Below are 26547 nucleotides of genomic sequence, written 5' to 3'. Positions count from 1 at the left end.
GAAAAGAGCCGAAGAACTTGTGTCCCATTCAGAAACGTCACAAAGCGAAGAGACGCGCAGGCGCAGTGAGCGCCGGCGGCCAGCAGGGGGCAGCAGGTCGCTCCGGTTCTGCCCCACAAGCTCCGAAAATCCCTGAAGTTCAGATTTGTTCAGGAAACAGAAGAATTCATGTGAGAACCCAACCCGGTCCGACAGAACCGGACCAGAACCGGGTCAGTTCACATTAAAGCGCAGCGGGCCTTAAATCCTGCCAGAAAACTTTATTCCTAAGAAGGTTAGTCTGAGTGACACCAGGAGAACCAGAACCGGGTTCCTGGTCCAAACGGACCGCAGCCAACAGACCAGAACTCCCTGCGCGTAGAACAGGAGGTAAGGAACACTGGAGGAGAACCCGAGGAGGAGAACCCGAGGAGGAGAACCGGAGGAGGCGGAGCCCCCCCCATCCCTGACTCTCTTTCTGTCTCTCGACCCCCGTGACGTCACCAGCTGCTCGCTACTCCCTCTCGGTGTCTCGCGCTCCCTGTCTGTCTGTCTCGTGCGCAGAAACCAGCCGGAGGATCAAAGAGCTGAACTCACCTGTCCGCGCGCTCACCTGTCCGCGCGCCGCAGTCCCTGAGCGCGTGTCGGAGCCGCAGGAAGTCCCGGAGAGCCGCGGAGGAGGAGAAGGAGGAGGAAGAGGAGTTGTCAGGACTTTTCCCAGAACATGGAGCGGGCTGGAAGTTTGCTGCTGCCCGCCGCCCTCCTGCTGCTCGCGCTGGGGGTTCGGGGAGTCCGGGCGGACACCTTCAAAGGTGAGTGGACCGGGTGGGGGTTCTGGTTCTGGAGAGGGTCAGAACCGGAGCAGGGGGAGGAGGAGGAGGGGCTGCGGGGAGAACAGGGGAGTTTCTCACTGTTGGCATCCAAGTTTCCAGCTGGAAAATCTCCCCCTCCTCTTCCTCCTCTCCCTCCTCTTCCTCCTCCTCTGTTCTGCTCTGTCCGTCGGTTCGGCGGTTCTGGAGCTCCGGTCGACCTCCCAGCTGGGATCCAGGCGGCAGATCCTGGACCCCGAAGGCAGCGGCAGTCTTTGTTCGCTCTTCCTCAGCAGAACTAGTTCGGTTCCTGTCTCAGAACCAGCCTGGCAGAACCGCCAGAGAGAAAGAGAAAAAGGTTCTCTGGTTTCATCTCATCAGATGAAACTGGCAGAGCCCGGTTCTGACTGTTCTCCTACACAGCAGAACTCGGATCAGAACAAAGTGATTCTATTCCTCTGTGTAAACCAGAACCGGAACCAATCCACATGGTATTGGGCCCAGTTGCTGTGAGTGACAAATAGAACCCAGAAGAACCAGGTTGAGCTGATCCGTCAGAACTGATTCTCAGGTTTAAAGTTCTGCTGTTTAGTAAATCCATCAGAACCAGTCAGAACATTGATCTGTGTATTGAACGGGTTGGAGGTTCCTTCTTTGCTGCAGCGGAACCAAACACAGAACTGAGAGCCGAGGTTCTGCTGCAGAGGCAGATCCAGATGTGTACAATCTGAAGGAACGTTGCTGTTTGGGTTGTTTTACCTTTAGAACCCTGCAGCTCAGTCACTTCTTTCTCGTCCCTCTGGGTCCGGTTCTAACCTCTTTAAACAAGAACCAGTACGTTCCACCTTAAAAAGCCTTATTTGGACCCGGCTGAGCCCAGAGACTAAAGGTCCAGATCAAAATGACCTTTTCTCTCTAAGGTTCTGGAAAAGGTGGTAGCAGAGCAGCAGAACTGGAACGTTCTGTCTGGGTTCTGTAAAAGCGGATGGCTGCTGGTTTATTGTTTATTGTTAAAAAGATCCTCGTTAACTGTCGGCAGAACTGGAACCGGCTCGTCTTCCTGGTCCATAAGAAAAAACAATAATCACCCAACAATTAAATATTATTATAGATGTCATCAGAAATAATTCACAATAAGCTATTACCTTCACATCTATTGCATTAATTCTCACTTTCACACAGTAAATATGTTAATTCACTACTCCCATATGTAAATAGTGCATTCTTAATAATAATTAAATGATAGTTTATTATTCAGTTCACGTACATTCAGGGGGAATTATTCCGATAACTGATGGCTCGATAAATAACTGTTCTCTTTAAGGCATGGTGACATCATCTGACCACCACCAGCTGACCTTGTCACATTAGAATCAACCTGATCACATCTGACAATTTACTTATATAAGAAAACAGGTTGAAAAGAATAGACGGTGTTTCTAAAAAATGTTGTTATATTGCAAACCAGTCTGGACTCCATTAACCAGGAAGGTTGATGCTTAGGGTTAGCCTGGTGGTCGCTGTTAAAACTGCTGGACTCGTCTGCAGCCTGGGAGGCGGACGAGTCTGCTTCAGTTTCTGATTGGCTGCTTCAGTTTCTGACCGGCTGCGTCAGCTTCTGATTGGCTGCTTCAGTTTCTGATTGGCTGCTTCAGTTTATGACCGGCTGCGTCAGCTTCTGATTGGCTGCTTCAGTTTCTGACCGGCTGCATCAGTTTCTGATCGGCTGCTTCAGTTTCTGACCGGCTGCATAAATTTATGACCGGCTGCGTCAGCTTCTGATTGGCTGCATCAGTTTCTGATCGGCTGCATCAGTTTATGATTGGCTGCTTCAGTTTATGATTGGCTGCATCAGTTTCTGACCGGCTGCATCAGTTTCTGACCGGCTGCATCAGTTTCTGACCGGCTGCTTCAGTTTCTGACCAGCTGCATCAGTTTCTGACCGGCTGCATCAGTTTCTGACCGGCTGCATCAGTTTCTGACCGGCTGCATCAGTTTCTGATCGGCTGCATCAGTTTCTGATTGGCTGCATCAGTTTCTGACCGGCTGCTTCAGTTTCTGATCGGCTGCTTCAGTTTCTGACCGGCTGCATAAATTTATGACCGGCTGCGTCAGCTTCTGATTGGCTGCATCAGTTTCTGATCGGCTGCATCAGTTTATGATTGGCTGCTTCAGTTTATGATTGGCTGCATCAGTTTCTGACCGGCTGCATCAGTTTCTGACCGGCTGCATCAGTTTCTGACCGGCTGCTTCAGTTTCTGACCAGCTGCATCAGTTTCTGACCGGCTGCATCAGTTTCTGACCGGCTGCATCAGTTTCTGACCGGCTGCATCAGTTTCTGATCGGCTGCATCAGTTTCTGATTGGCTGCATCAGTTTCTGACCGGCTGCTTCAGTTTCTGATCGGCTGCTTCAGTTTCTGACCGGCTGCATCAGTTTCTGACCGGCTGCTTCAGTTTCTGATCGGCTGCTTCAGTTTCTGACCGGCTGCTTCAGTTTCTGACCGGCTGCATCAGTTTCTGACCGGCTGCTTCAGTTTCTGACCGGCTGCATCAGTTTCTGACCGGCTGCATCAGTTTCTGATTGGCTGCATCAGTTTCTGACCGGCTGCATCAGTTTCTGACCGGCTGCTTCAGTTTCTGACCGGCTGCATCAGTTTCTGACCGGCTGCATCAGTTTCAGACCGGCTGCATCAGTTTCTGACCGGCTGCGTCAGTTTCTGACCGGCTGCATCAGTTTATGACCGGCTGCATCAGTTTCAGACCGGCTGCATCAGTTTCTGACCGGCTGCTTCAGTTTCTGACCGGCTGCATCAGTTTCTGACCGGCTGCGTCAGTTTCTGATCGGCTGCATCAGTTTATGACCGGCTGTGATGCAGTCAATCATAAACTGCTGCTGCAGAGATGGAGGCTGGCTTTGGTGTTTCCTCATAGCAGACAATCAGAACCAGGTCCATGCCTATAAACGTTAGGTCTGAGGCGCTTCCCCACCTACACGGTGTTCCTCAGGGATCAGTTTTAGGTCCAGTCTGGTTTTTGTTGCACATCAGCCCCTGTCACCTTTATGCTGATGATATCCAGGTATACATTTGTTTCAAGGAGCCTTAATATGGTCAGGCTCCTAAATGTCGCCAATCTGTGGCATCCCTACACCTCTGGCTGCACCCTTCGGTCCTCAGGTCAGAAACTTGTCACGGTTCTAAAGACCCGCTTTAAAAGCAGGGGAGACACGTCGTTTCAGGCTACTGCTTCCTTCGTGTCGCTGACTCTGTTGACTCGTTCAGAAAGCAGCTGAAGTCTTTGCTGTTTTACATTAGAAGAGGGTTTAATCCTGGGTTTAGACCTGGGTTGAAACTGCTGAGACCTGACTTTAAATCTGTGTTTAAACTGGTTAGATTTGATTTTTTAGACCCGGGTTTAAACTGGTTAGACCTGATTTTAGACCAGGGTTTAAACTGGTTAGACCTGATCTTAGACCTGATTTTAGACCAGGGTTTAGACCAGGGTTTAAGCATCCAGAGTAAAGCTCATGCAGACCCTGTAGACCCTTCGACGTGTCCCTGGTCCTTCCCCCCTGAGCCAAATGGCTGCATTAGCTTCTCCAGAGTGCTGCTGATGACCTGATTCTTTAGCTCAGGCGCGGTGGACCAGGGACCAGGGACAGGTTTGAGGACGGGAGTTTGACCCCCTGCTTCAGACGCTGGTGTGCAGCCTCAGGGTGCGTTTGATTTCCACTCCTCCCTCCCTGCTGCTTGGTGTTTGTGTGTGAATGTCTGAGTGGGAAGCAGCAGAGAATGAAATTAAAACTTCACGGCCCAGGATGGCCACCACGCCCTGATAACTGCAGAGCGCCCGCTCATCGAGGGTAACGGCTGCTGGGGCTGCTGGAGGTTGTAGTTCTCCTCTGTCTGAGTTTTGTTGCATTTTAACTTCTGCTGAAGCTTTTCTGGTGGAAACGTCTTCCTCACAGCTTCAATCTTTAAGATTCCAGACTCAGAACTTTGGGCCATTCTGGTCCGGTTTTACCTTCAGGGTTCTGGTCTTGGAGCGATCAGCAAACTCCCTGATTTCAGCAGACGCTCTGTCCAGGTGCATTCTGGGTAGTGAAGGAGCAGCGTATTGATCTAAAGCAGAGAGGTTGGCATGTTGTCTGCAGGCCGTATTCTGCTTGCTCCAGCTCTACGTTCTGGCTTAGATACGTCGGGTTCCCCCCCCCCCCGATCAGGATCTTCCTGGAGTCATTTGAGCTGTTTGTTACTTTCACTGCTAAAACACACCAGCCTGCAGCTGAGAGAAGTCAGCTCTGAACTAAATGCTGCCCCACGGGTGAGTTTTCACCCAGGAACGCTGGGATTAAATCAGGATCTGTTCCCCCCACCGGTTCCTGCAGGATCCTGGATCCAGTCTGAAAACCACAGAAGCTTCCTTTAAACTGAACCATGAAGACAGAGAGCAGAGAGTCTGTAATTAGAGCGCGACTGTTAACTCAGCAACACACACACACACACACACACACACACACACACACACACACACACAAACACAGAGACACAGCTTCCCTGATGACCCGCTGTGTCCAGGTCCAGGACTGTCGCTGATTCAGGACTTTACCTTTTCCTCAGAGTGTGTTTACAGGCTGTGTGTGTGTGTGTGTGTGTGTGTGTGTGTGTGTGTGTGTGTGTGTGTGTGTGTGTGTGTGTGTGTGTGTGTGTGGCGGTGGCGGTGTTGTGTTCAGGTGCAGTCAGCTCTTTGTTCTGTCTCGTCAGGCTTTTAATGAAGCTCACAGATTAAACACACACTAACCTCAGGTGTGTGTGTTGTGAGGTAATTATCTGCCTTCAGAACTCGGAGACTTCTCTCCTTCCTCCAGGTTCATCGGGTCAGAACCTGTTCAGATGAAGAACTTGGATTCTGTTTATGTGAGAACTTGGACCTTTATGTTCCTCAGTCTGTGGAGAACATTGTGGATTACACTCAGACATGTAGAGAACCACAGCCCATTTGGTCATTTGGACCATGACTTCAGAGTCTCTTGGTTCTGACCCAGTTCACCGCGTCCTTCATTGTGCTCTGACAAAGAGATCACCTGAGGAAGCAGAAGTCCAGGAACCTTTTTAGGCCATTAAACATCTTCTGCTTGCTTTAGATGTTTCTTTGGGCCAGAACACCTGAACCAGGCCCAGCAGAGCTTCACGCCATACTAAGGAGGTAATTCCTCGTTTTGGTTCAGGTGTACTGGACATGAACACCTTTGCACCAGGAGGCGTTTATAAGCTGAAACAACTGCAGATAACGTGTAAGTGGAGAGCAGTAGGAGAACTCAGCAGAGTGAGAAAATTAGACCCTGATGTCCTCCAGCAGCCTAAGCCTATAGCAGCATAACTATAGAGATAGCTCAGGGTAACATGAGCCACTCTGACTAGAAGCTTTGTCACAAAGGAAAGTTTTAAGATTAGTCTTAAAAGTAGACGGGGTGTCTGCCTCACGGACCAAAACTGGGAGTTGGTTCCACAGGAGAGGAGCCTGATGGTCCTGGGTCAGGCGGTTCTGAAACATGTTGCACTGGATCCAGCTGATCTGGCACAGAGGGTTCTGGATCACGTGGTTCTGGATCAGAGGGTTCTGGATCAGAGGGTTCTGGATCAGAGGGTTCTGGATCAGGACTATTGCACTGACTTATTCCCAGGCAGCAGGGGGCGCTGCTCAGGCCGCTGTTTGTTTCCTGGTCTTCTTCTTCTCTCTGGACCTGAGGTGACCTGGGGCTCTAAAGTTCTCCTGTGACATTGTCAGGGAACCCAGCTGTCCTCTGGTGTTCTTTATTTAGAACGTAGAACTCTGTTTACTGTGATGTCCCCAGGTTGTAGTCATGCTGAAGCAGTTTCTTTCCCCTGCAGTCTGAGGAAACGTGGATCAGTGGATCATATGACCGGTTCTCAGCTGCCAGGATGCTGCCGGTGTTAGAGATGCTGCTCTGGTTCTCCCTGCCCTCTGTGTACTATGTGGCGGTTCTGTGTGCGTGTTCTCTCAGAGTTCTGGCTGAGACGGAGAAAGGAAAGGTTGTCAAAGAACTGAATTTGAACTTTTGTTCTACCAACAGTCTTTAAAGGTTTTATATTTTAGATGATGAAAACAGAACTAAACGTGATCGTTTCTCTGTGGAACCGTACGGATCGAGAACAAGAACACGTCTACTGAGTAGGGCTGGGCAATGTGGCTTAACAATAAAACCTATGGTTTTAGTTGATCAAATCCTATTAATCAATTTAAAGTTTTACCTTTGATTTCACGAAAACTAATTTGTGAAATAATTTTTATTAACTTTTTAAAACATACCAGGTGGATTTTGATCTGAATTCAAAGTGCAGCTAATTTTAAGCTTTTAAAAACGTGCCAAAACCAAATGTTAGGCCCCACCATAGTAAACCAGAAAGCATAAAATCTTTGCTGCTTGTGGTATTATAAACTTCAAATTAAAATATAGTAAGTAAATAAATTAAAGTGCGTCATCTTCGGGTAAAACAGTTTCCTTTTTAGAGTATTTTCACAATATGTGTTCCTAAACAAACTTTCATGCTTTTAACAAAATAATTTCCTCTTTCAGGACAGTTTTCATGAAGGCGCATTGGACAAATAATACAAAAATGTAACCTTTAAGAATTGCAAATGAGCATTAATCGATAAAATCTATTTATCATCCAGCCCTAGTGCATAGTGCAAGTTTTAAAGTTATTTATGTTAATAAGTAACTTATGTTTTTTCCATAGAAGCCCTCACAACTGGCTGAGTTGTAAAGACAGTTTTCCTTTATTTACCGCGGTTACCTTCATAGGCTGGATTAGTCAGTTCATCAGAGACGGATTCAGGCGGACTGATGGTGATGATGATGATGGTGACGATGATGATGATGCTAGTGGTGAAGATGGTGATGATGATGATGATGCTGGTGGTGACGATGCTGGTGATGATGATGGTGAGGAAGAGAATGATGATGGTGGTCGTGATGATGATGATGGTAAAGATGAAGATGATGATGATGTAGTGGGGATGATGACAATGCAGCTCATCTCCTCTCCTGCAGAACCTTTCTCCTGCAGAACCTTTCTCCTGCAGAACCTTCTCCTGCAGAACCTTCTCCTGCAGAACCTTCTCCTCTCCTGCAGAACCTTCTCCTCTCCTGCAGAACGTTCTCCTGCAGAACCTTCTCCTCTCCTGCAGAACGTTCTCCTGCAGAACCTTCTCCTCTCTCCTGCTGCACCCGGTCCTCTTGTCGCTGCAGGGATTTAAGGAACCTTTGATGCTGTGATCTGAAATGCGAGCAGGGAATTATGTGCAGCGACACAAAGTTGCAGCTCTGCGTGTTCTGGTTCTGTCCAGGCGGATTAAAGACGGATCCCGGCGGGTCGGGCCGCTGCCGTCGGCCCCGCGGCCCCCAGGATTAAGGCGGCGTCTCCAGAGCGCCGAGGATTAAAGGAGCCGGATTAAGACTCCTTTTGTTGAACGTGTGAGATGAGATAGAACCGAGGAGCTGGATCTGTGTTCCTGAGAGAGGAGCGCTAAGCTCTGCCACTCAGATCCAGATCTCTGCTGGTTCCAGAATTCACGGGACCGCAGAACGCTCCGAGGTCACAGAACACACGGGACCGCAGAACGCTCCGAGGTCACAGAACACACGGGACCGCGGAACGCTCCGAGGTCACAGAACACAAAGGACAGCAGAACGCTCCGAGGTCACAGAACACACGGGACCGCGGAACCGAGGTCCCAGAACACATGGGACCGCGGAACCGAGGTCACAGAACTCACGGGACCGCAGAACGCTCCGAGGTCACAGAACACAAAGGACCGCAGAACGCTCCGAGGTCACAGAACACAAAGGACAGCAGAACGCTCCCAGGTCACAGAACACACGGGACCGCGGAACCGAGGTCCCAGAACACACGGGACCGCGGAACCGAGGTCACAGAACCCACGGGACCGCAGAACGCTCCGAGGTCACAGAGCACACGGGACCGCAGAACGCTCCCAGGTCACAGAACACAAAGGACCGCAGAACGCTCCCAGGTCACAGAACACAAAGGACCGCAGAACGCTCCGAGGTTACAGAACACAAAGGACCGCGGAACGCTCCCAGGTCACAGAACACAAAGGACAGCAGAACGCTCCGAGGTCACAGAACACACGGGACCGCAGAACGCTCCGAGGTCACAGAACACAAAGGACCGCAGAACGCTCCCAGGTCACAGAACACACGGGACCGCGGAACCGAGGTCCCAGAACACATGGGACCGCGGAACGCTCCGAGGTCACAGAACACAAAGAACCGCAGAACGCTCCCAGGTCACAGAACCCACGGGACCGCGGAACCGAGGTCACAGAACACACGGGACCGCAGAACGTTCCGAGGTCACAGAACACAAAGGACAGCAGAACGCTCCGAGGTCACAGAACACAAAGGACCGCGGAACCGAGGTCCCAGGTCACAGAACCCACGGGACCGCAGAACGCTCCGAGGTCACAGAACACAAAGGACCGCGGAACCGAGGTCCCAGGTCACAGAACACAAAGGACCGCAGAACGCTCCGAGGTCACAGAACACATGGGACCGCAGAACGCTCCGAGGTCACAGAACCCACGGGACCGCAGAACGCTCCGAGGTCACAGAACACAAAGGACCGCAGAACGCTCCGAGGTCACAGAACACACGGGACCGCGGAACCGAGGTCACAGAACACACGGGACCGCAGAACGTTCCGAGGTCACAGAACACACGGGACCGCAGAACGCTCCGAGGTCAAAGAACACAAAGGACCGCAGAACGCTCCGAGGTCACAGAACACATGGGACCGCAGAACGTTCCGAGGTCACAGAACCGAGGTCTCCATCAGGAGGAGCCTTCAGGAATTTCACACTCAGGGTGAATAACATTCGCTGCTGTTCTGTTAAAGCAGCTGCTTTCTGGCTTTTACTGATCAGAACCAGAGGGTTCTGCTGGAACCCAAACAGCAGCCTGGTCAGCTTCATCACGTGACGCTTGCTGGTTCCGTCCTGTGTGGGAACCCTGTAGAACCTGTAGAACTTGTAGGTTTATTCTGCAGGCAGGTTTATTCAGAACCAGAAGATCTGAACACATGAGAGAAGAACGAGCAAAACAAACAGGCCCGGTTCTAATCGGGAACCAGCTGGGTTCTCCTCCGCCCCGACAGGACGGGATGGAGCGGAACCGTAGGGCGGGTCATGTGACGGTTAGCACAAGAACAGAGGAGGTCCCGGTGTGTCAGATTAAGGAAATTATTGCTGTGACAACAGTCAGCATGTCTTCACCAGATTACAGGATGGATTTAATCCAGAGATGTCAGCGTGAGATCAGTGTTTGCCTCCTAATCCCTGATCAGTCACATGATTATTGTTAGAGAAGAGGGTGTGTGTGTGTGTGTGTGTGTGTGTCAGTGTGTGTGTGTGTGTTATTGTGTGTGTGTGTGTCAGTGTGTGTGTGTTGTGTGTTATTGTGTGTCATTGTGTGTGTGTGTGTGTTATTGTGTGTCATTGTGTGTGTGTGTGTGTTATTGTGTGTCATTGTGTGTGTGTGTGTGTTATTGTGTGTCATTGTGTGTGTGTGTGTGTTATTGTGTGTCATTGTGTGTGTGTGTGTGTTATTGTGTGTTATTGTGTGTCATTGTGTGTGTGTGTGTGTGTTATTGTGTGTCATTGTGTGTGTGTGTGTGTTATTGTGTGTCATTGTGTGTGTGTGTGTGTTATTGTGTGTCATTGTGTGTGTGTGTGTGTTATTGTATGTCATTGTGTGTGTGTGTGTGTTATTGTGTGTTATTGTGTGTCATTGTGTGTGTGTGTGTGTTATTGTGTGTCATTGTGTGTCATTGTGTGTTATTGTGTGTCATTGTGTGTGTGTGTGTGTGTGTGTGTGTGTGTGTGTGTGTGTGTTGTGTGTTATTGTGTGTCATTGTGTGTGTGTTATTGTGTGTCATTGTGTGTGTGTGTGTGTGCAGTAATTAGACGGGGATCAGCGTATCGGTATAATCTGCCTAAGACGTTTCCTGCGTGTTCAGCAGGAATCTCAGACTGCTGAACAACTGAAACTGACCCGGTTCCCTGCAGGTTCTGGTTCTGGTGCATGTGGGTTAGGACCTGTGGTTCTCTGCAGAGGAACATTCTCAGTTCCGGTTCCTCTGGTTCTGCAGAGTCTGCTGCAGCCGGATCTAGAACTCTGAACCAGATCTGAGTGGACTGGACGGAGAACTGGGTTGAGCCAGAACTTTGCACCAGTCAGAACCTTCAGTGGGTTTTAGTGGCATGTTCTCTGCCGGACCGACCCACTGTAGTGCAGAACCATGAAGAGGAAGAACAATGGTTAATTTTCCAACATTTCTACAGAGGAACAAGTCAAAAGGGTGACCAGTATTCGTCCCACTTTACTCTGATACCCATTAGTAACATCCTTCAGAGGTCCGTCAGCCAGCTGAGTGGGATTGAATCTGAACTGCAAGTGTTCTGGTTCTGAACAGGGAGAACATTAATCAGGAGGACCATGGTGGCTGTGGAGGGGCTGCAGAGATCCGCTGCTCAGGTGGCAGCGTCTGTCGACAGGAGAACCTTTAGTGGTGGACTCCATGAACCTGACCTTCAGAGGTGTTGAAGGAGAACCAGACGTGGTGCTGCAGGTTCTAACAGGAGATCCAATGTGGAGGACGGTCCTCTGATCAGAACTTTTCTGGCCCAAGCAGAACGTGAGGAACTGATCCAGCACCTATCGTGTGGGGAACCGGGATAACTGATCTGAGCACAGTGTTCCACCGGCTGCATGACGGTGAGGAACGCTGGGGTGTGATTACTTATTGTAGCTCCCTTTAGTTACGTTCACCCCGGATCCTCGTGTGTTTCTGTTATTTATGGTAATTATATTTGCAGGTGTTGGTTAGACGAGTTCATGTCTGGTTCCGTCTGTTCCTCCTTGGTTTAGGTATTTATGGCCTTATTTATGTACGTGGTTCTGTTGCCTTTAGTGAGATCCTCTTCCAGACTCATTGTCCTCCATGCCGTTCTCCCCCTGCACCTGTCTGAGCGTCACCTGCCTTCCTGCAGCTCACCTGGCAACTCACCTGGCCGCTCACCTGGCAGCTCACCTGGCAGCTCACCTGGCCGCTCACCTGGCCGCTCACCTGGCAGCTCACCTGGCCGCTCACCTGGCCTAATTACCCGCCCATTGTTACCCATTTCTCCTCTTCCCATCACTCCAGCCGTGACGCTGATGATGACGGACCTCCTGGCTGAGTGCAGCTGCTCGTGTTTCAGAGGAGATCTTAGAACCCGAGCCTGAATGTCTCCATTCACACTATGGCTGCAGTAGAACACGGTGGAGGCAGCATCATGCTGCAGGGATGCGGTTCTTCAGCAGTAACAGGACTAAAGCTAAATCCACTCACCAGGGAGAGGATCTTCATTAGAACATGAATCTGTTCCCTTCTGCTCTGCCGGCCCAGAACTAAAATCCACCGAAGCTTCTGGTTGGAACGCGTTTAAAGGGTGTGAAGACTTTAGCGGGGCGCTGTGGGTAGCCTGGGGTCTCTGGTGTTGTGGAACCGACGGGTTCGGTTCCCCCAGAACCCGTCGGTTCCCCGCCTCCCTGTGTGTCAGGTGCAGCTCTCAGCGAGGCTACAGGAAGGAAAACTAAATATTTTATTGGGATTTTAAAGCTTTTTTCTCCTCTTAATCACTATGATAATGATCTGAAAATGCTGCGAGCCAACAGATAGCACACTCTGAGCTCAGTGTGTGTGTGTGTGTGTGTGTGTGTGTGTTAGTGTGTGTGTGTGTGTTACTGTGTGTGTGTGTGTGTGTGTGTTACTGTGTGTGTGTGTGTGTGTGTGTGTGTGTGTGTGTTAGTGTGTGTGTGTGTGCGACTGGAAGCCCAGGAGCTGCTATTTAACCTAAATTACTACAGTAAATATTCATCCTCATATCTGTGTGTTTAAATATTCATCACATCGTCTCTGGATCGGTGGCGCTGAGCTCTGGATGAATCCGTCTGAAGTTCACTGAAACGGGCCGGCACAGAACCACAGTCAGCTGGCCTGTCACAGACGGATCCGCTCCATCTAAGTACTGCAGAGTTCTGCTTCAGGAGGTCCAGGTGGTTCTGTTCTTTGCTTATTTCATTTATTCCAACTGGTTCTGTTGGCCCTGGTGGTTCAGATGTTCTCATTGGTTCTGATCATTTGCTCCAGTTTATTCTGTTGGTGTAGTTGGTCTGGTGGGATCTTTGGTTCTGGTGGTCCAGTAACCTTCTGCTGATTCAACAGCCTGCTGTGGTGCATTCACTCCTCCTGAAAGAGCGTAGAGCCACAGTGGACAGTCGTCTGCTTTGTTGATGGCTTTGCAGCAATCCCTCATACTGAGCATGCATGAAGCGACAGTGGAGAGGAAAACTCCCCTTTAACAGGGAGGAGAACCTCCAGCAGAACCAGAACCAGGCTCAGTGTGAACGCTCATCTGCCTCCACCCACTGGGGCTTAGAGAAGACAGAGCAGAGACACAGAAAGCTCAGAAGCTCACATTGACCCAGGAGTACTTTCTATGTTAGAGAAGACAGAGCAGAGACACAGAAAGCACAGAAGCTCACATTGACCCAGGAGTACTTTCTATGTTAGAGAAGACAGAGCAGAGACACAGAAAGCACAGAAGCTCACATTGACCCAGGAGTACTTTCTATGTTAGAGAAGACAGAGCAGAGACACAGAAAGCTCAGAAGCTCACATTGACCCAGGAGTACTTTCTATGGTAGAGAAGACAGAGCAGAGACACAGAAAGCACAGAAGCTCACATTGACCCAGGAGTACTTTCTATGTTAGAGAAGACAGAGCAGAGACACAGAAAGCTCAGAAGCTCACATTGACCCAGGAGTACTTTCTATGTTAGAGAAGACAGAGCAGAGACACAGAAAGCACAGAAGCTCACATTGACCTAGGAGTACTTTCTATGTTAGAGAAGACAGAGCAGAGACACAGAAAGCACAGAAGCTCACATTGACCCAGGAGTACTTTCTATGTTAGAGAAGACAGAGCAGAGACACAGAAAGCGCAGAAGCTCACATTGACCCAGGAGTACTTTCTATGGTAGAGAAGACAGAGCAGAGACACAGAAAGCACAGAAGCTCACATTGACCCAGGAGTACTTTCTATGTTAGAGAAGACAGAGCAGAGACACAGAAAGCACAGAAGCTCACATTGACCCAGGAGTACTTTCTATGGTAGAGAAGACAGAGCAGAGACACAGAAAGCACAGAAGCTCACATTGACCCAGGAGTACTTTCTATGTTAGATGGTAATAGAGGATGATCTGCCTCCCCTGATGATGTCACACATCCTTAAATGTCCTGAAAATTCCTGAAACACAATGAAAAATCATAAAACATCCTGAAACGTTCTGGGCTGAAAGAAAGAAAGCTCGTGTTCCAGCCTGCTAACTTCAGCCAGTACTGCATGTTTTAAATTAAGGTGGTCAGAGGTTCTGGTGGATGGTGTCGTCGGGCTCACAACTTTGACATCTGCAGAGTTCTCAACATTCCAAGCAGACAGTGAAGGCGTCGCAGTTGGGGAGATGCCTTCACTGCCAGTGGTAAACACTGCAGGCTCCATCTGAGCGCGCTCAGTAGGCGCCGACCTCCTGCGGTCGGAGACGTCTTTGTGGCGAGGACGAGTTTCTGGGTCACGGCGAGCGCTGCTTTCCTCAGGCGTCCGCAGACTCTCCATGTGCCACCGGACTCTGATTAATGATTGGCTGCAAGTGTGTCAGGGCGTAACCACGGGAACCTGGATCTCCTCAGGGATTGGCTGAGGCTAAGAGAGGGTAACGACTCACTGAGACACGGGATCAGCTTCCTGATTTGGAAACTGTGGAGCTCGGCCCGCTTTCACTCTGCTTTTCTCCTCTCTGTCTGCTGGTCTGTGAATCGGACCAGAACAGGTTCTGCTCAGAGCTCAGGTGGAACACCAGGTGGAACACCAGGTGCAGGTCTGCTCAGACCTGCTGGTGGTTCAGGTTTTAAACAGAACCAGAGGACAACAGTGGCTAAGGTCTGATCCAGAATGGCCATCTAGAACCCAGTGGGTTCTAAGAGCCTCCAGGCCCAGCAGGCAGCAGACCCATAGTCTGCTTTTGGCTTTTAGAACCCAAAGAACTCGTCGTCTGGGAAGCACCAACACCATCAAAGCTCCTGGGACCTTCTGGGTCAGTCCATCTTAGGCTGTTAGGGTGGAGAAGCCAGAATGTGATGGTTCTGAGTAGATTCCTGGGTTCTGTGGAACTCTGAACCCAGAAGAGGCTGATCAGAACCAGCAGTTCAGGTTTAGTGTTTAGTTATGATTCCTGTTCAGGTATAAGTGTGGTTGTGTTCTCTCTGTGGTTCTGAAGTGGTTCTGTTTGGATCCGGAGCCCGCTGCGGGACACGAGACAGGCGGTGTCCTCTGAGGGACTGATGAGGGACCGATGAGGGACTGATGAGGGACCGATGGGGGACCGATTAGGGACCGATGAGGGACTGATGAGGGACTGATGAGGGACCGATGGGGGACCGATGAGGGACCGATGGGGGACCGATGAGGGACCGATGAGGGGACCGATGGGGGACTGATGAGGGACCGATGAGGGGACTGATGAGGGACCGATGAGGGACTGATGAGGGACCGATGAGGGACCGATTAGGGACCGATGAGGGACCGATGAGGGACCGATGGGGGACCGATGAGGGACCGATGGGGGACCGATGGGGGACCGATGAGGGACCGATGAGGGACCGATGAGGGACTGATGAGGGACCGATGAGGGACCGATTAGGGACCGATGAGGGACCGATGAGGGGACCGATGGGGGACCGATGGGGGACCGATGAGGGACCGATGGGGGACCGATGAGGGACCGATGAGGGACCGATTAGGGACCGATGGGGGACCGATGAGGGACCGATGAGGGACTGATGAGGGACCGATGAGGGATGGGGACACACCTCCGAACATCTCTGTGGCTTTTCATGGACTGGATGTGAGCAACTCTAATTCATCCCCTGGTTCTGGACCAGAGTTCTGGGTTCTGCTGCCCGCATTTTTTGAGTTAAGACACCGTTACACATATCCAGTTATAGAACCCGGTACCACCATGTTGTGATCCACTTCCAGGCTGCTCAGCCCAGTTCTAAGCATGAACCGGTTCAGCTGGATAAGGCCTGAGGAACCCGCCTGACCAAGCACGTGGAGACAGTGGACAGGAAGAAACCTCCAGTAGAACCAGAACCACCATCTGGTGGGACCGAGTGCTTAGAAACCAAATACGTTCTGAGCGTTCTTTCTGTTTGGGGGAATGGACCAGTACCTTGGTTCTGAAGTGGAAGAACCTTCATCATTTCAGAGAACTGTCCCTTACTGTGCTGTTTCCACCAGAGCTACGTGCTCAGAAAGTCCGCCTCCTCTTCCTCCTCTTCCTCCTCCTCCTCTTCCTCGTTGCCTGCAGGAGTTGCAGTCTGAGGAGGAGGAAGAAGCAGATGAAGGAAGAGGAGGGTCAGATAATCAGTGTGTACGTTACAGGATAATTATTAGTAATTAGCATATTATTCTAATACCGTCATGCAGGCAGCCTCGAGTGCAGCAAGATAACACACACACACACACACACACACACACACAGTAACACACACACACACACACACACACACACAACACACAGTAACACACACACAACACACAGTAACACACACACACACACACAGAGTAACACACACACACACACAGTAACACACACACTGCCAGAGGCATGGGGCTGACTGCTGCATTATTCATGTGTGGCCGCAGGCGAGTTAGCCTGGTGTGCTAACCCTGATTCTGGTTCTGTTCCTGTTGGAGATCACAGTTCACACACACACACACACACACACACACACACACACACACACACACACACACACACACACCGTGTGGCGGTGCATTCAGGGTCAATCGAGGAGGACAGTTGGGAGGAACGTGTTTGGACCTGGGTTCTGGAGAAGCTCTGGTTCCTCAGAGACGTTCTTCCATCAGGTCGGCTTATTAAATAGACTTTAACTCCTCCGTTGGTGTCCCCTGCGTCCCCTCTGTCACCCCGTCAGCCTGTGGGGGGGACAGCATCTGTCTCTGTCTCTTCACGTCAGACTCCCTCAGCCCTGCGGCCTCCTGGGAGCTCGGCGTGTCATCGTGTCTCGTCCAATCATTTCTCAGGACTCGGGGTGTTAGCCAGCGGCTAGCTGTGAGGCCGGGTGATGACGGCTGACGCGTTACATCAGCCTGCTTACACCCAGATAATTGGCCTGGTGTGGGTCAGGACCTGTGCTGGTGGGCCACGTCGCCCCCTCCTGGTGGGCCACGCCGCCCCCTCCTGGTGGGCCACACCGCCCCCTCTTGGTGGGCCACGCCGCCCCCTCTTGGTGGGCCACGCCGCCCCCTGCTGGCGGGCCAACAGCGCTCCCTCTTGGTGGGCCACGCCGACCCCTCCTGGTGGGCCACGCCGACCCCTCCTGGTGGGCCAACAGCGCCCCCTCCTGGTGGGCCACGCCGCCCCTCTTGGTGGGCCACGCCGACCCCTCCTGGTGGGCCACGCCGCCCCCTCCTGGGTGGGCCACGCCTCCCCCTCCTGGTGGGCCACGCCGACCCCTCCTGGTGGGCCACGCCGCTCCCTCTTGGTGGGCCACGCCGCCCCTCTTGGTGGGCCACGCCGACCCCTCCTGGTGGGCCACGCCGCCCCCTCCTGGGTGGGCCACGCCTCCCCCTCCTGGTGGGCCACGTCGCCCCCTCCTGGTGGGCCACGTCGCCCCCTCCTGGTGGGCCACGCCGCCCCCTGCTGGTGGGCCACGCCACCCCCTGCTGGTGGGCCACGCCACCCCCTGCTGGTGGGCCACGCCACGCCTCCCCCGCCTGGTGGGCCACGCCTCCCCCTGCTGGTGGGCCACGCCTCCCCCTGCTGGTGGGCCACGCCACCCCCTGCTGGTGGGCCACGCCACGCCTCCCCCGCCTGGTGGGCCACGCCTCCCCCTGCTGGTGGGCCACGCCGACCCCTCCTGGTCGGCCACGCCGCCCCCTCCTGGGTGGGCCACGCCTCCCCCTCCTGGTGGGCCACGCCGACCCCTCCTGGTGGGCCACGCCGCTCCCTCTTGGTGGGCCACGCCGCCCCTCTTGGTGGGCCACGCCGACCCCTCCTGGTGGGCCACGCCGCCCCCTCCTGGGTGGGCCACGCCTCCCCCTCCTGGGTGGGCCACGTCGCCCCCTCTTGGTGGGCCACGCCGCCCCCTGCTGGTGGGCCACGCCACCCCCTGCTGGTGGGCCACGCCACGCCTCCCCCGCCTGGTGGGCCACGCCTCCCCCTGCTGGTGGGCCACGCCTCCCCCTGCTGGTGGGCCACGCCACGCCTCCCCCGCCTGGTGGGCCACGCCTCCCCCTCCTTCTGGGCCACGTCGCCCCCTCCTGGTGGGCCACGCCTCCCCCTGCTGGGTGGAGGCTCACGTTGCTCGGTGGAGCTGCTCTGGAGTAGAAACTGCTGCCACTGAGAGAGCGGGGGGGGGGGCAGATCTCCTCCACGGCTCCACTGTGGGTGAGCAGCCTCCACACGATGCTTTGACCTGAGGTTCAGAGTTCCAGAGGTGGTTCCTACAGATGTTCCCAGCCTGTCCTCATTTGCAGTAGTCCTGCTTCTAACCTGAGCTGCGTTGGTGTGTTGGTCAGATCGTTGGATGTTCCTCATGGTTCTATGTGGGGTCATCAACCTCTTTGGGAAAAGAAGGTCATGAAATGACGCAGATTAAAGACGTGGGTGTTCATCAGGCGTGTGGAAACCGACATGTGGTAACCCGCTCCGTGTCTGGGTGGTTCTGAGGACCTGGGTCACTGGGACGTTCAGGAACAGATGTCTCCTTTTCTGTCTTCAGGTTTACATTTCATCTTCAAGATTTTAATCTGGATTATTTTAATCTCAACCTTTCTAATCCCACTTTTGATTATCATCCAGATGTCCACACATTAAAGGGAAAGTCTGCTCTGTCTGTCTCACTGAAGCTCCTCATGGAGGATTTCATCCTGCAGAGAACACCAGCAGCACTCAGAGCTAACCCTAACCGGGCCGACCCGGTCAGCGCCCGCCGGTTCTGCCGCCGCAGGCGACTCGGCGCCAGGAGAACCTGGAACCTCCACGTTATCTGTGGAGAAAGTCTGAAGCCCAGAGAGACGCTTGGAGCTTCGTTAACATTCAGCTGGTGATCCAGCGCTGGCGACCGCCGAACAACAAGAGCCTGTGTGTGTGTGTGTGTGTGTGTTACTGTGTGTGTGTGTGTCTGTTACTGTGTGTGTGTTACTGTGTGTGTGTGTGTGTGTGTGTGTTACTGTGTGTGTGTGTGTCTGTGTGTGTGTGTGTGTGTCAGTGAGTGTTTTCTGATATCAGACCCAAACAAAGTGAAATCCTTCATCACAGACGATCAGATCAGGGCAACAAATGAATCAGATGACAAACGCTGATCTGATCAGTGAACCTGGTTCTGGTTAAAACGGATCAGCCCTCCACTTCGGACTTTAAACGGGTTCTTTGACTCGCTGAGGTGGAACTGGAAGGGTTCTGGGTTAATTCTAGCTGCAGGTCTCCCAGAGGTAGAACCGTACCAGCCGTATGTTAGAACTGGGACCGGTCCGTTGGACCCAGTTGTGTCTCAGAAAGAGGTGAAGCACTTTCAGATCAGGAACTATTTAGAGGTTCATGAGTCGTTATCTTAACTGGACAGTTAATGAGAATTTACTAAATAACAATGAACCAGAGATCTAAACTGGAACAGCAGAACCTGCATGGGGCTGAGGTCCACAGGAGGTTCTAAGAACAAAATGGGTTCCTGTTCTTTGTAAGGAGCTGTAATGGTTCCTTGGTCAGATGATGGTGTTTTAAAGCAGAACCTGGAGATGTTGGACAGAACCTGAGGACTGCAGACCTGGGTGGTGGTCCCAGGCTTTAAGAACAGGGAATGGAGAACCTTTTCATACGTACTCTAGGAGTGGACAGGACGCTCCTACCGATTCTCAAGCCTTGGACCCAGGAGAACTTTGACCTAAGCCATAGAACAGTAGGCTATATCTTTATCCTCAAACTGTAGATGGAGTCCCGGTAGATTGGTTGCCCGGTCTCCATCTTTAATGTGGACCTAGAAACGTAGGGCCATGTTCCCCACGGCATCTAGGGGAGCGCTCCAAGAGTATGAGGTGTCAGAACAGATGGAAAGGCTACGTGGTTCTGCCCAGAGCAGGAATTTGGTCCACCAGCATTAAGTCAAGCATGTTTCCAGTATGTGTTCAGGACGGCTCCATCTCTTCAGCTTGTAGTGTTAAAGAACATGACCTGCTTTGAAATCCTTCAGCTGTGTTCTATCTAAAGTGGAACATCAACGCCTGGTTCTGAATTCCTGGTAATTGTTGGTAAGCCCAACCCCCATTGACTCCTGACTCCCCCTCCAACTCACTGTTTCTCTCCACCCAGTTCGGCCATTTTTGTATTCTGCTGGGCTATCCTGTAATGATCAATACACCCAACAACAGAACATTTCCACTTCTACCTTCGGCATCCTTCATCTCTGTCTTCTCTACCATAGAAAGTACTCCTGGGTCAATGTGAGCTTCTGAGCTTTCTGTGTCTCTGCTCTGTCTTCTCTAACATAGAAAGTACTCCTGGGTCAATGTGAGCTTCTGAGCTTTCTGTGTCTCTGCTCTGTCTTCTCTACCATAGAAAGTACTCCTGGATCAATGTGAGCTTCTGAGCTTTCTGTGTCTCTGCTCTGTCTTCTCTACCATAGAAAGTACTCCTGGGTCAATGTGAGCTTCTGAGCTTTCTGTGTCTCTGCTCTGTCTTCTCTAAGCCCCAGTGGGTGGAGGCAGATGAGCTTTAACAAGAGTCTTGAGATGATGTGATGTTAATCGGTTGCTATTACATAAAAACAATCTAATTAAATCAGTTGAACTGAGGTTCCCCTGCAGGGTGGCTGCATCAGGGCCCCCATGCATGGAGCGGTTGCAGAGGTCCTCCAAGGACTGACTGCTGCGTCCTCTGTGCACTCAGGAGCTACATCATAGATCCTTTTTATTCCTGTAACTCTTCTGTTGGTGTTTTTCCTCATGAAATGCAAACATACACAGTTTGTACATTTCTTAAAGTCACTTAGTCGCACAGTTCCTTTTCAGTAGCTATGTGAGGCAGGAGGTTAGAGAGTTGGCTGTTGTGTCTGGATAGGCCCTAAAGGTTGGCGGTTCAAAAACTCTGTCACTCTGGGTCCCTGAGCAAGGCCCTTGACCCCAGGTTGTTCCCTGGGCTCCAGGCAGTGTGACTTAGACAACTTTATTGTCATTTTCTATGCACAAAGTGCGTACAGAACGAAATTTCGTTGGCATACAGCTTGAAAAAAATCACAATTAATTGCAGCAAGTTTCAGGATAAAGATGCAGCAGTGATTTATGTAAACAATTGAAATTGAAGTTCTAGCAGTTCAACAGTCTGATGGCAGCAGGGAAAAAGCTTTTGCAGAACCTTGTGGACCTGCAGCGGATGCTGCGGAACCTCTTCCCAGAGGGCAGCAGGGAGAATAGTCTATGGTGGGGGTGTGAGGGGTCCCTGATGATGTTACGGGACACACAGCGCTGAGATGAAATGTCTTTAATGGAGGGAAGAGGAGCCCCGATGATCCCTTCTGCTGTCCCCACCACTCTCCTCACGTTCTTCCAGTCGGAGGCACTGCAGCCTCCACACCACACAGAGAGACAGCTGGTCAGAATGCTCTCTATGGTGCTTCTGTAGAAGGTCGTGAGGATGGGCGGGGGCAGGTGGGCCCTCCTCATCCTCCGCAGAAAGTACAGTCGTTTCTGTGCCCTCTTCACCAGTGACGTGGTGTTCATAGTCCAGGTGAGGTTGTCCGTGATGTGGACCCCCAGGAACTTGGTGCTGCTGACCACCTCCACAGCTGAGCTGTTGAGCAGTGGAGCGTGGTGAGGCCGGTTCTTCCTGAAGTCGACGATGATCTCCTTCGTCTTCTCCACGTTCAGGATCAGGCTGTTGTCTCTGCACCAGTCCACCAGCTGCTCCACCTCCTCTCTGTAGTCCTGGTCGTTGTCGTCTCTGATCAGGCCCACCACCGTTGTGTCGTCTGCAAACTTCACGATGTGATTGGTGGTGAACCTGGGGACGCAGTCGTGTGTCATCAGGGTGAACAGCAGGGGGCTCAGGACGCAGCCCTGAGGGGAGCCCATGCTGAGGGTGATGACATCAGAGCTGTTCTGATGACCCGGACCGACTGAGGTCTGTTGGTGAGGAAGTCTAGCAGCCGGTTGAAGGGGTGTGCTGAAGCCCAGATGTTCCCTGAGGAACGTGTTTATGTTGTAAATCTTACAGTAAAGCCTCTTGTTTCTGCTCTTTATATTTTTATCCTGATGTGAATCTGCATCCACTCCACTTTAACTTAGCTGCTGGGACGATAAAGGCGGTTCTACTCTGTTCTCTTCAGAACCCTGCAGAAGTTTCCTGGTTCCCTCTGTCATCATTCCTCCTTTTTAAACATTTTGTGTCTATTTTTCCTTTGAAGCTCCTATTGACGGAGCTACTGACAGTAAAAACTTTAAGGTTTAAGCTGCAGCACGGACACAACAGGAAGTAAACACATCCTAAATAAAGTCTCACTCAATCGGAGTGCGCTCCCTGCAGGAAATACCCGTCTCCATGGTAACCTCAGCGGCTCGCCGACCCCCCTCCCAGGGGTCGCAGGTCACAACCTCCGCTCAGGTTTCAACACATGCTTTCATCAGGACCGGCGCGGCGAGCTTTCTGTAACCACGGTAACAGCAGCAACGACGCGGCGTCCGAGGGAGAAAGCAGAGAAAGTGACATTTGGTCACGTGTTGCTCAGCACACGCTGACATTCACACGGCACAGAAACACGCCAACAGGCCAACGGCTCTGTTTCTGACGAACATCATCCAGAGCTTCAGCTCACAGAAACAGGAGAGGTGAGGGAGAACATCACAGCACTGGAAAGCAGAGAAAGGGTTCCTGAGCTCAGACCCGGTCAGAGGAATCGTTCTCATCTGTTCACAAGAACCCGGTGGCCTCGGTGCGGCTCTGAACCTCTAGCAGATCAGAAACAAAACGAGGAGCTGACCGTGACCGGTTCTGACGCTCTGAGCTTGTTGAAGAACTCATTCTTGACACCAAAGTTCATCTCAAGAACATCATCTGGGACCTCCAACACGACAAGGTGGCGTCGGTTCTCATTAACGGTCCCATTATAGTAAAACCAGTTCTGGTTCCTATCAGAGAAAGATTGGTTCTCCTCCCCGTTAATGGGGAGTTTTCCTCTCCACTGTCGCTTCATGCATGCTCAGTATGAGGGATTGCTGCAAAGCCATCAACAATGCAGACGACTGTCCACTGTGGCTCTACGCTCTTTCAGGAGGAGTGAATGCTGCTTGGAGAGACTTGATGCAACCTGCTGGGTTTCCTTAGAGAGGAAACTTTCTCACCAACCTGGATAATAAACTCATTCTGACTGCAGGCTGTGGGGCGTCTGTGACAGAGCAGAGACACAGAAAGCTCAGAAGCTCACATTGACCCAGGAGTACTTTCTATGTTAGAGAAGACAGAGCAGAGACACAGAAAGCTCAGAAGCTCACATTGATCCAGGTGTACTTTCTATGTTAGAGAAGACAGAGCAGAGACACAGAAAGCACAGAAGCTCACATTGACCCAGGAGTACTTTCTATGTTAGAGAAGACAGAGCAGAGACACAGAAAGCTCAGAAGCTCACATTGACCCAGGAGTACTTTCTATGTTAGAGAAGACAGAGCAGAGACACAGAAAGCACAGAAGCTCACATTGACCCAGGAGTACTTTCTATGGTAGATGGTAATTGTGGATGATCTGTCTCCCCTGATGATGTCACAGCTAACAGAACGCCAGACCAGGTGTACCTTCTATGAGGAGAAAATGACAGAGAACAAAAAGTTAAAAGCTGAAATAACAACAAACAATGCAGATTGGAGAGCAGTAGGAGAACTCAGCAGAGTGAGAGAAATAGATCCTGATGTCCCCCAGCAGCCTAAGCCTATAGCAGCATAACTATAGAGGTAGCTCAGGGTAACATGAGCCACTCTGACTAGAAGCTTTGTCACAAAGGAAAGTTTTAAGATTAGTCTTAAAAGTAGACGGGGTGTCTGCCTCACGGACCAAAACTGGGAGTTGGTTCCACAGGAGAGGAGCCTGATAACGTTATTTCACCTACTTTTTTAAGGGAGCTACATTGTCTAATGCAGAACGCAATGAGGAAGTGACACCGTCAACAAAAGCGTCAATTTGTGAATGGGAAGAAACAACATTACTGACGATATTAAATAAGTTTGATACAGCAGTACCTGATAAAGATCTACTATAATGGAACCTTCTTTTGGGGGTGGAGAACTCAGTTAAATTAAACTCAAAGGTTATTAAAAATGATGAGATAGGACAGGGTTGTGAGGAAATACAGTTAATTCTCCTGCGCTGCCATGTTTATGTTGGTTCAGCTGTGGGCTCAGCAGCTTCTGCTTTCATCACACCGGAATGTCCCGCCTTAAATCAGAGTACTGCAATGTGATTGGCTCGGACCGTTTTTGGTTCAGACACAAACGGTTGAAGCCAGAGAGGTACAAAATTGATTCTCGTGTGTTTGTGAGAGCACAAATACCGTGAGAATTCATGTTGGTCATCCTGGACACAACCTGTTGAGGGTTGTACCTCCAGGTGGCGCTACAGAGCACTGCTTTCTGAAACCAGTTCCTCTCCACAAGCTTCCTCTGACGGACACAACGAACACCTGACACCCTGAGCTGTCAGCTGCTCTGCTGCGAAACACAGTAATTATAACTGACTTTTATTAAAGAACCTAAAAGGTACATTCACACGCTGCTCATTCTATCTGTGTCTGGTTTGCAGTTAACATATTTCTACTTGATGTCTGCACGTTGACTGGAGTCCAGTTTGTTTGGGAACACATTGTTGGGCAATAAAGCTGCTTCTGATTCTGGATCTAACAAGGCAGGTGTGAAAAGGACGGAGAGATTGATTGATGCTGAGGAGATGTGTGAGGAACCCTGACATGTTGGCCGTGTTAAGGATGGTTCCCCTCAGGGTTACAGCCTCTGCTCCAGGCTGTAGGGAGAACAGGAGCTCCAGAGTTGTGGTTATTGATCAAGCAGCTGGAGAATAAAGAGGGCAGGCGATCAATAGCTGCACATTATGATTAATTACTGCTGTGTGCTTCCTCACACACATTCAGAGGGTGTGTGTGCGTCCTCAGGGTGTGTTTTCTGTTTGCTGTCATCACTCTGCCAACACACACTCAGAGCAGGAATGTGACGGAACCACTCTGTGGAAATGTGTGTGAGATGGATCCCTGGAGGAGCGTGTGTTTTCCTCTCATTTCCTGCCGAGGCGAGTCGAGGCGAAGAAGAAGCCCGACAACAATCTGCTCCCTCTGAAACTCTCTGCTTTGTTTTCCTCTGATGAAAGCAGGACGGAGAGACGGAGCGAGACGGACAGAAGAACCGCTCGCTGTGCAGGAACACACAAACGCTCTGCTTCCCCACGGAACATCAAATTAATAAAGCTTTCATCAGCAGCGAGACGCGTTACCCCACGTCTCTGCTGGGTTCTACATCTGAGCAGATAGAACCCAACAGAGACGCGTTACCCCACGTCTCTGCTGGGTTCTACATCTGAGCAGATAGAACCCAACAGAGAGACGCGTTACCTAACGTCTCTGCTGGGTTCTAACTCTGAGCAGATAGAACCCAATAGAGACGCGTTACCTAACGTCTCTGCTGGGTTCTAACTCTGAGCAGATAGAACCCAATAGAGACGCGTTACCTAACGTCTCTGCTGGGTTCTAACTCTGAGCAGATAGAACCCAACAGAGACGCGTTACCCCACGTCTCTGCTGGGTTCTACATCTGAGCAGATAGAACCCAACAGAGACGCGTTACCCCACGTCTCTGCTGCGTTCTACATCTGAGCAGATAGAACCCAACAGAGAGACGCGTTACCCCACGTCTCTGCTGGGTTCTACATCTGAGCAGATAGAACCCAACAGAGACGCGTTACCCCACGTCTCTGCTGGGTTCTACATCTGAGCAGATAGAACCCAACAGCGAGACGCGTTACCCCACGCCTCTGCTGGGTTCTCAGTCTGAGCAGATAGAACCCAGCAGAGAGACGCGCTACCCCACGTCTCTGCTGGGTTCTAAATCTGAGCAGATAGAACCCAACAGAGACGCGTTACCCCACGTCTCTGCTGGGTTCTAAATCTGAGCAGATAGAACCCAGCAGAGAGACGCGTTACCCCACGTCTCTGCTGGGTTCTAAATCTGAGCAGATAGAACCCAATAGAGACGCGTTACCCCACGTCTCTGCTGGGTTCTCAGTCTGAGCAGATAGAACCCAACAGAGACGCGTTACCCCACGTCTCTGCTGGGTTCTCAGTCTGAGCAGATAGAACCCAACAGAGAGACGCGTTACCCCACGTCTCTGCTGGGTTCTCAGTCTGAGCAGATAGAACCCAACAGAGAGACGCGTTACCCCACGTCTCTGCTGGGTTCTCAGTCTGAGCAGATAGAACCCAACAGAGAGACGCGTTACCCCACGCCTCTGCTGGGTTCTCAGTCTGAGCAGATAGAACCCAACAGA

At 51.4% G+C, this 26547-nt stretch overlaps 1 protein-coding gene across 13 annotated transcripts in view; it reads left to right on the top strand.

Annotated features, from left to right (window-relative positions):
* The first annotated feature begins 454 nt into the window (after nt 1-454).
* The window catches only part of LOC105921370 (receptor-type tyrosine-protein phosphatase mu), a 134342-nt gene continuing 108249 nt past the window's right edge, over nt 455-26547 (top strand). For 6 of the 13 annotated variants that reach the window (XM_036125656.1, XM_036125660.1, XM_036125652.1 and 3 more), the window contains exon 1: nt 456-791. In XM_036125656.1, the coding sequence (XP_035981549.1) occupies nt 704-791 (88 nt within the window). In that variant the 5' untranslated portion in view covers nt 456-703. Of the gene's footprint in view, nt 792-26547 lie in introns of all 13 variants that reach the window. The other 7 variants (XM_036125654.1, XM_036125657.1, XM_036125648.1 and 4 more) reach the window with 2 other exon arrangements.

The sequence above is a fragment of the Fundulus heteroclitus genome, chromosome 21 (genome assembly GCF_011125445.2).
Source record: "Fundulus heteroclitus isolate FHET01 chromosome 21, MU-UCD_Fhet_4.1, whole genome shotgun sequence".
Taxonomy (NCBI): Eukaryota; Metazoa; Chordata; class Actinopteri; order Cyprinodontiformes; family Fundulidae; genus Fundulus; species Fundulus heteroclitus.
The sequence above is the reverse complement of the archived record's forward strand: the minus strand, read 5'-3'. Positions and strand labels throughout refer to the sequence as shown.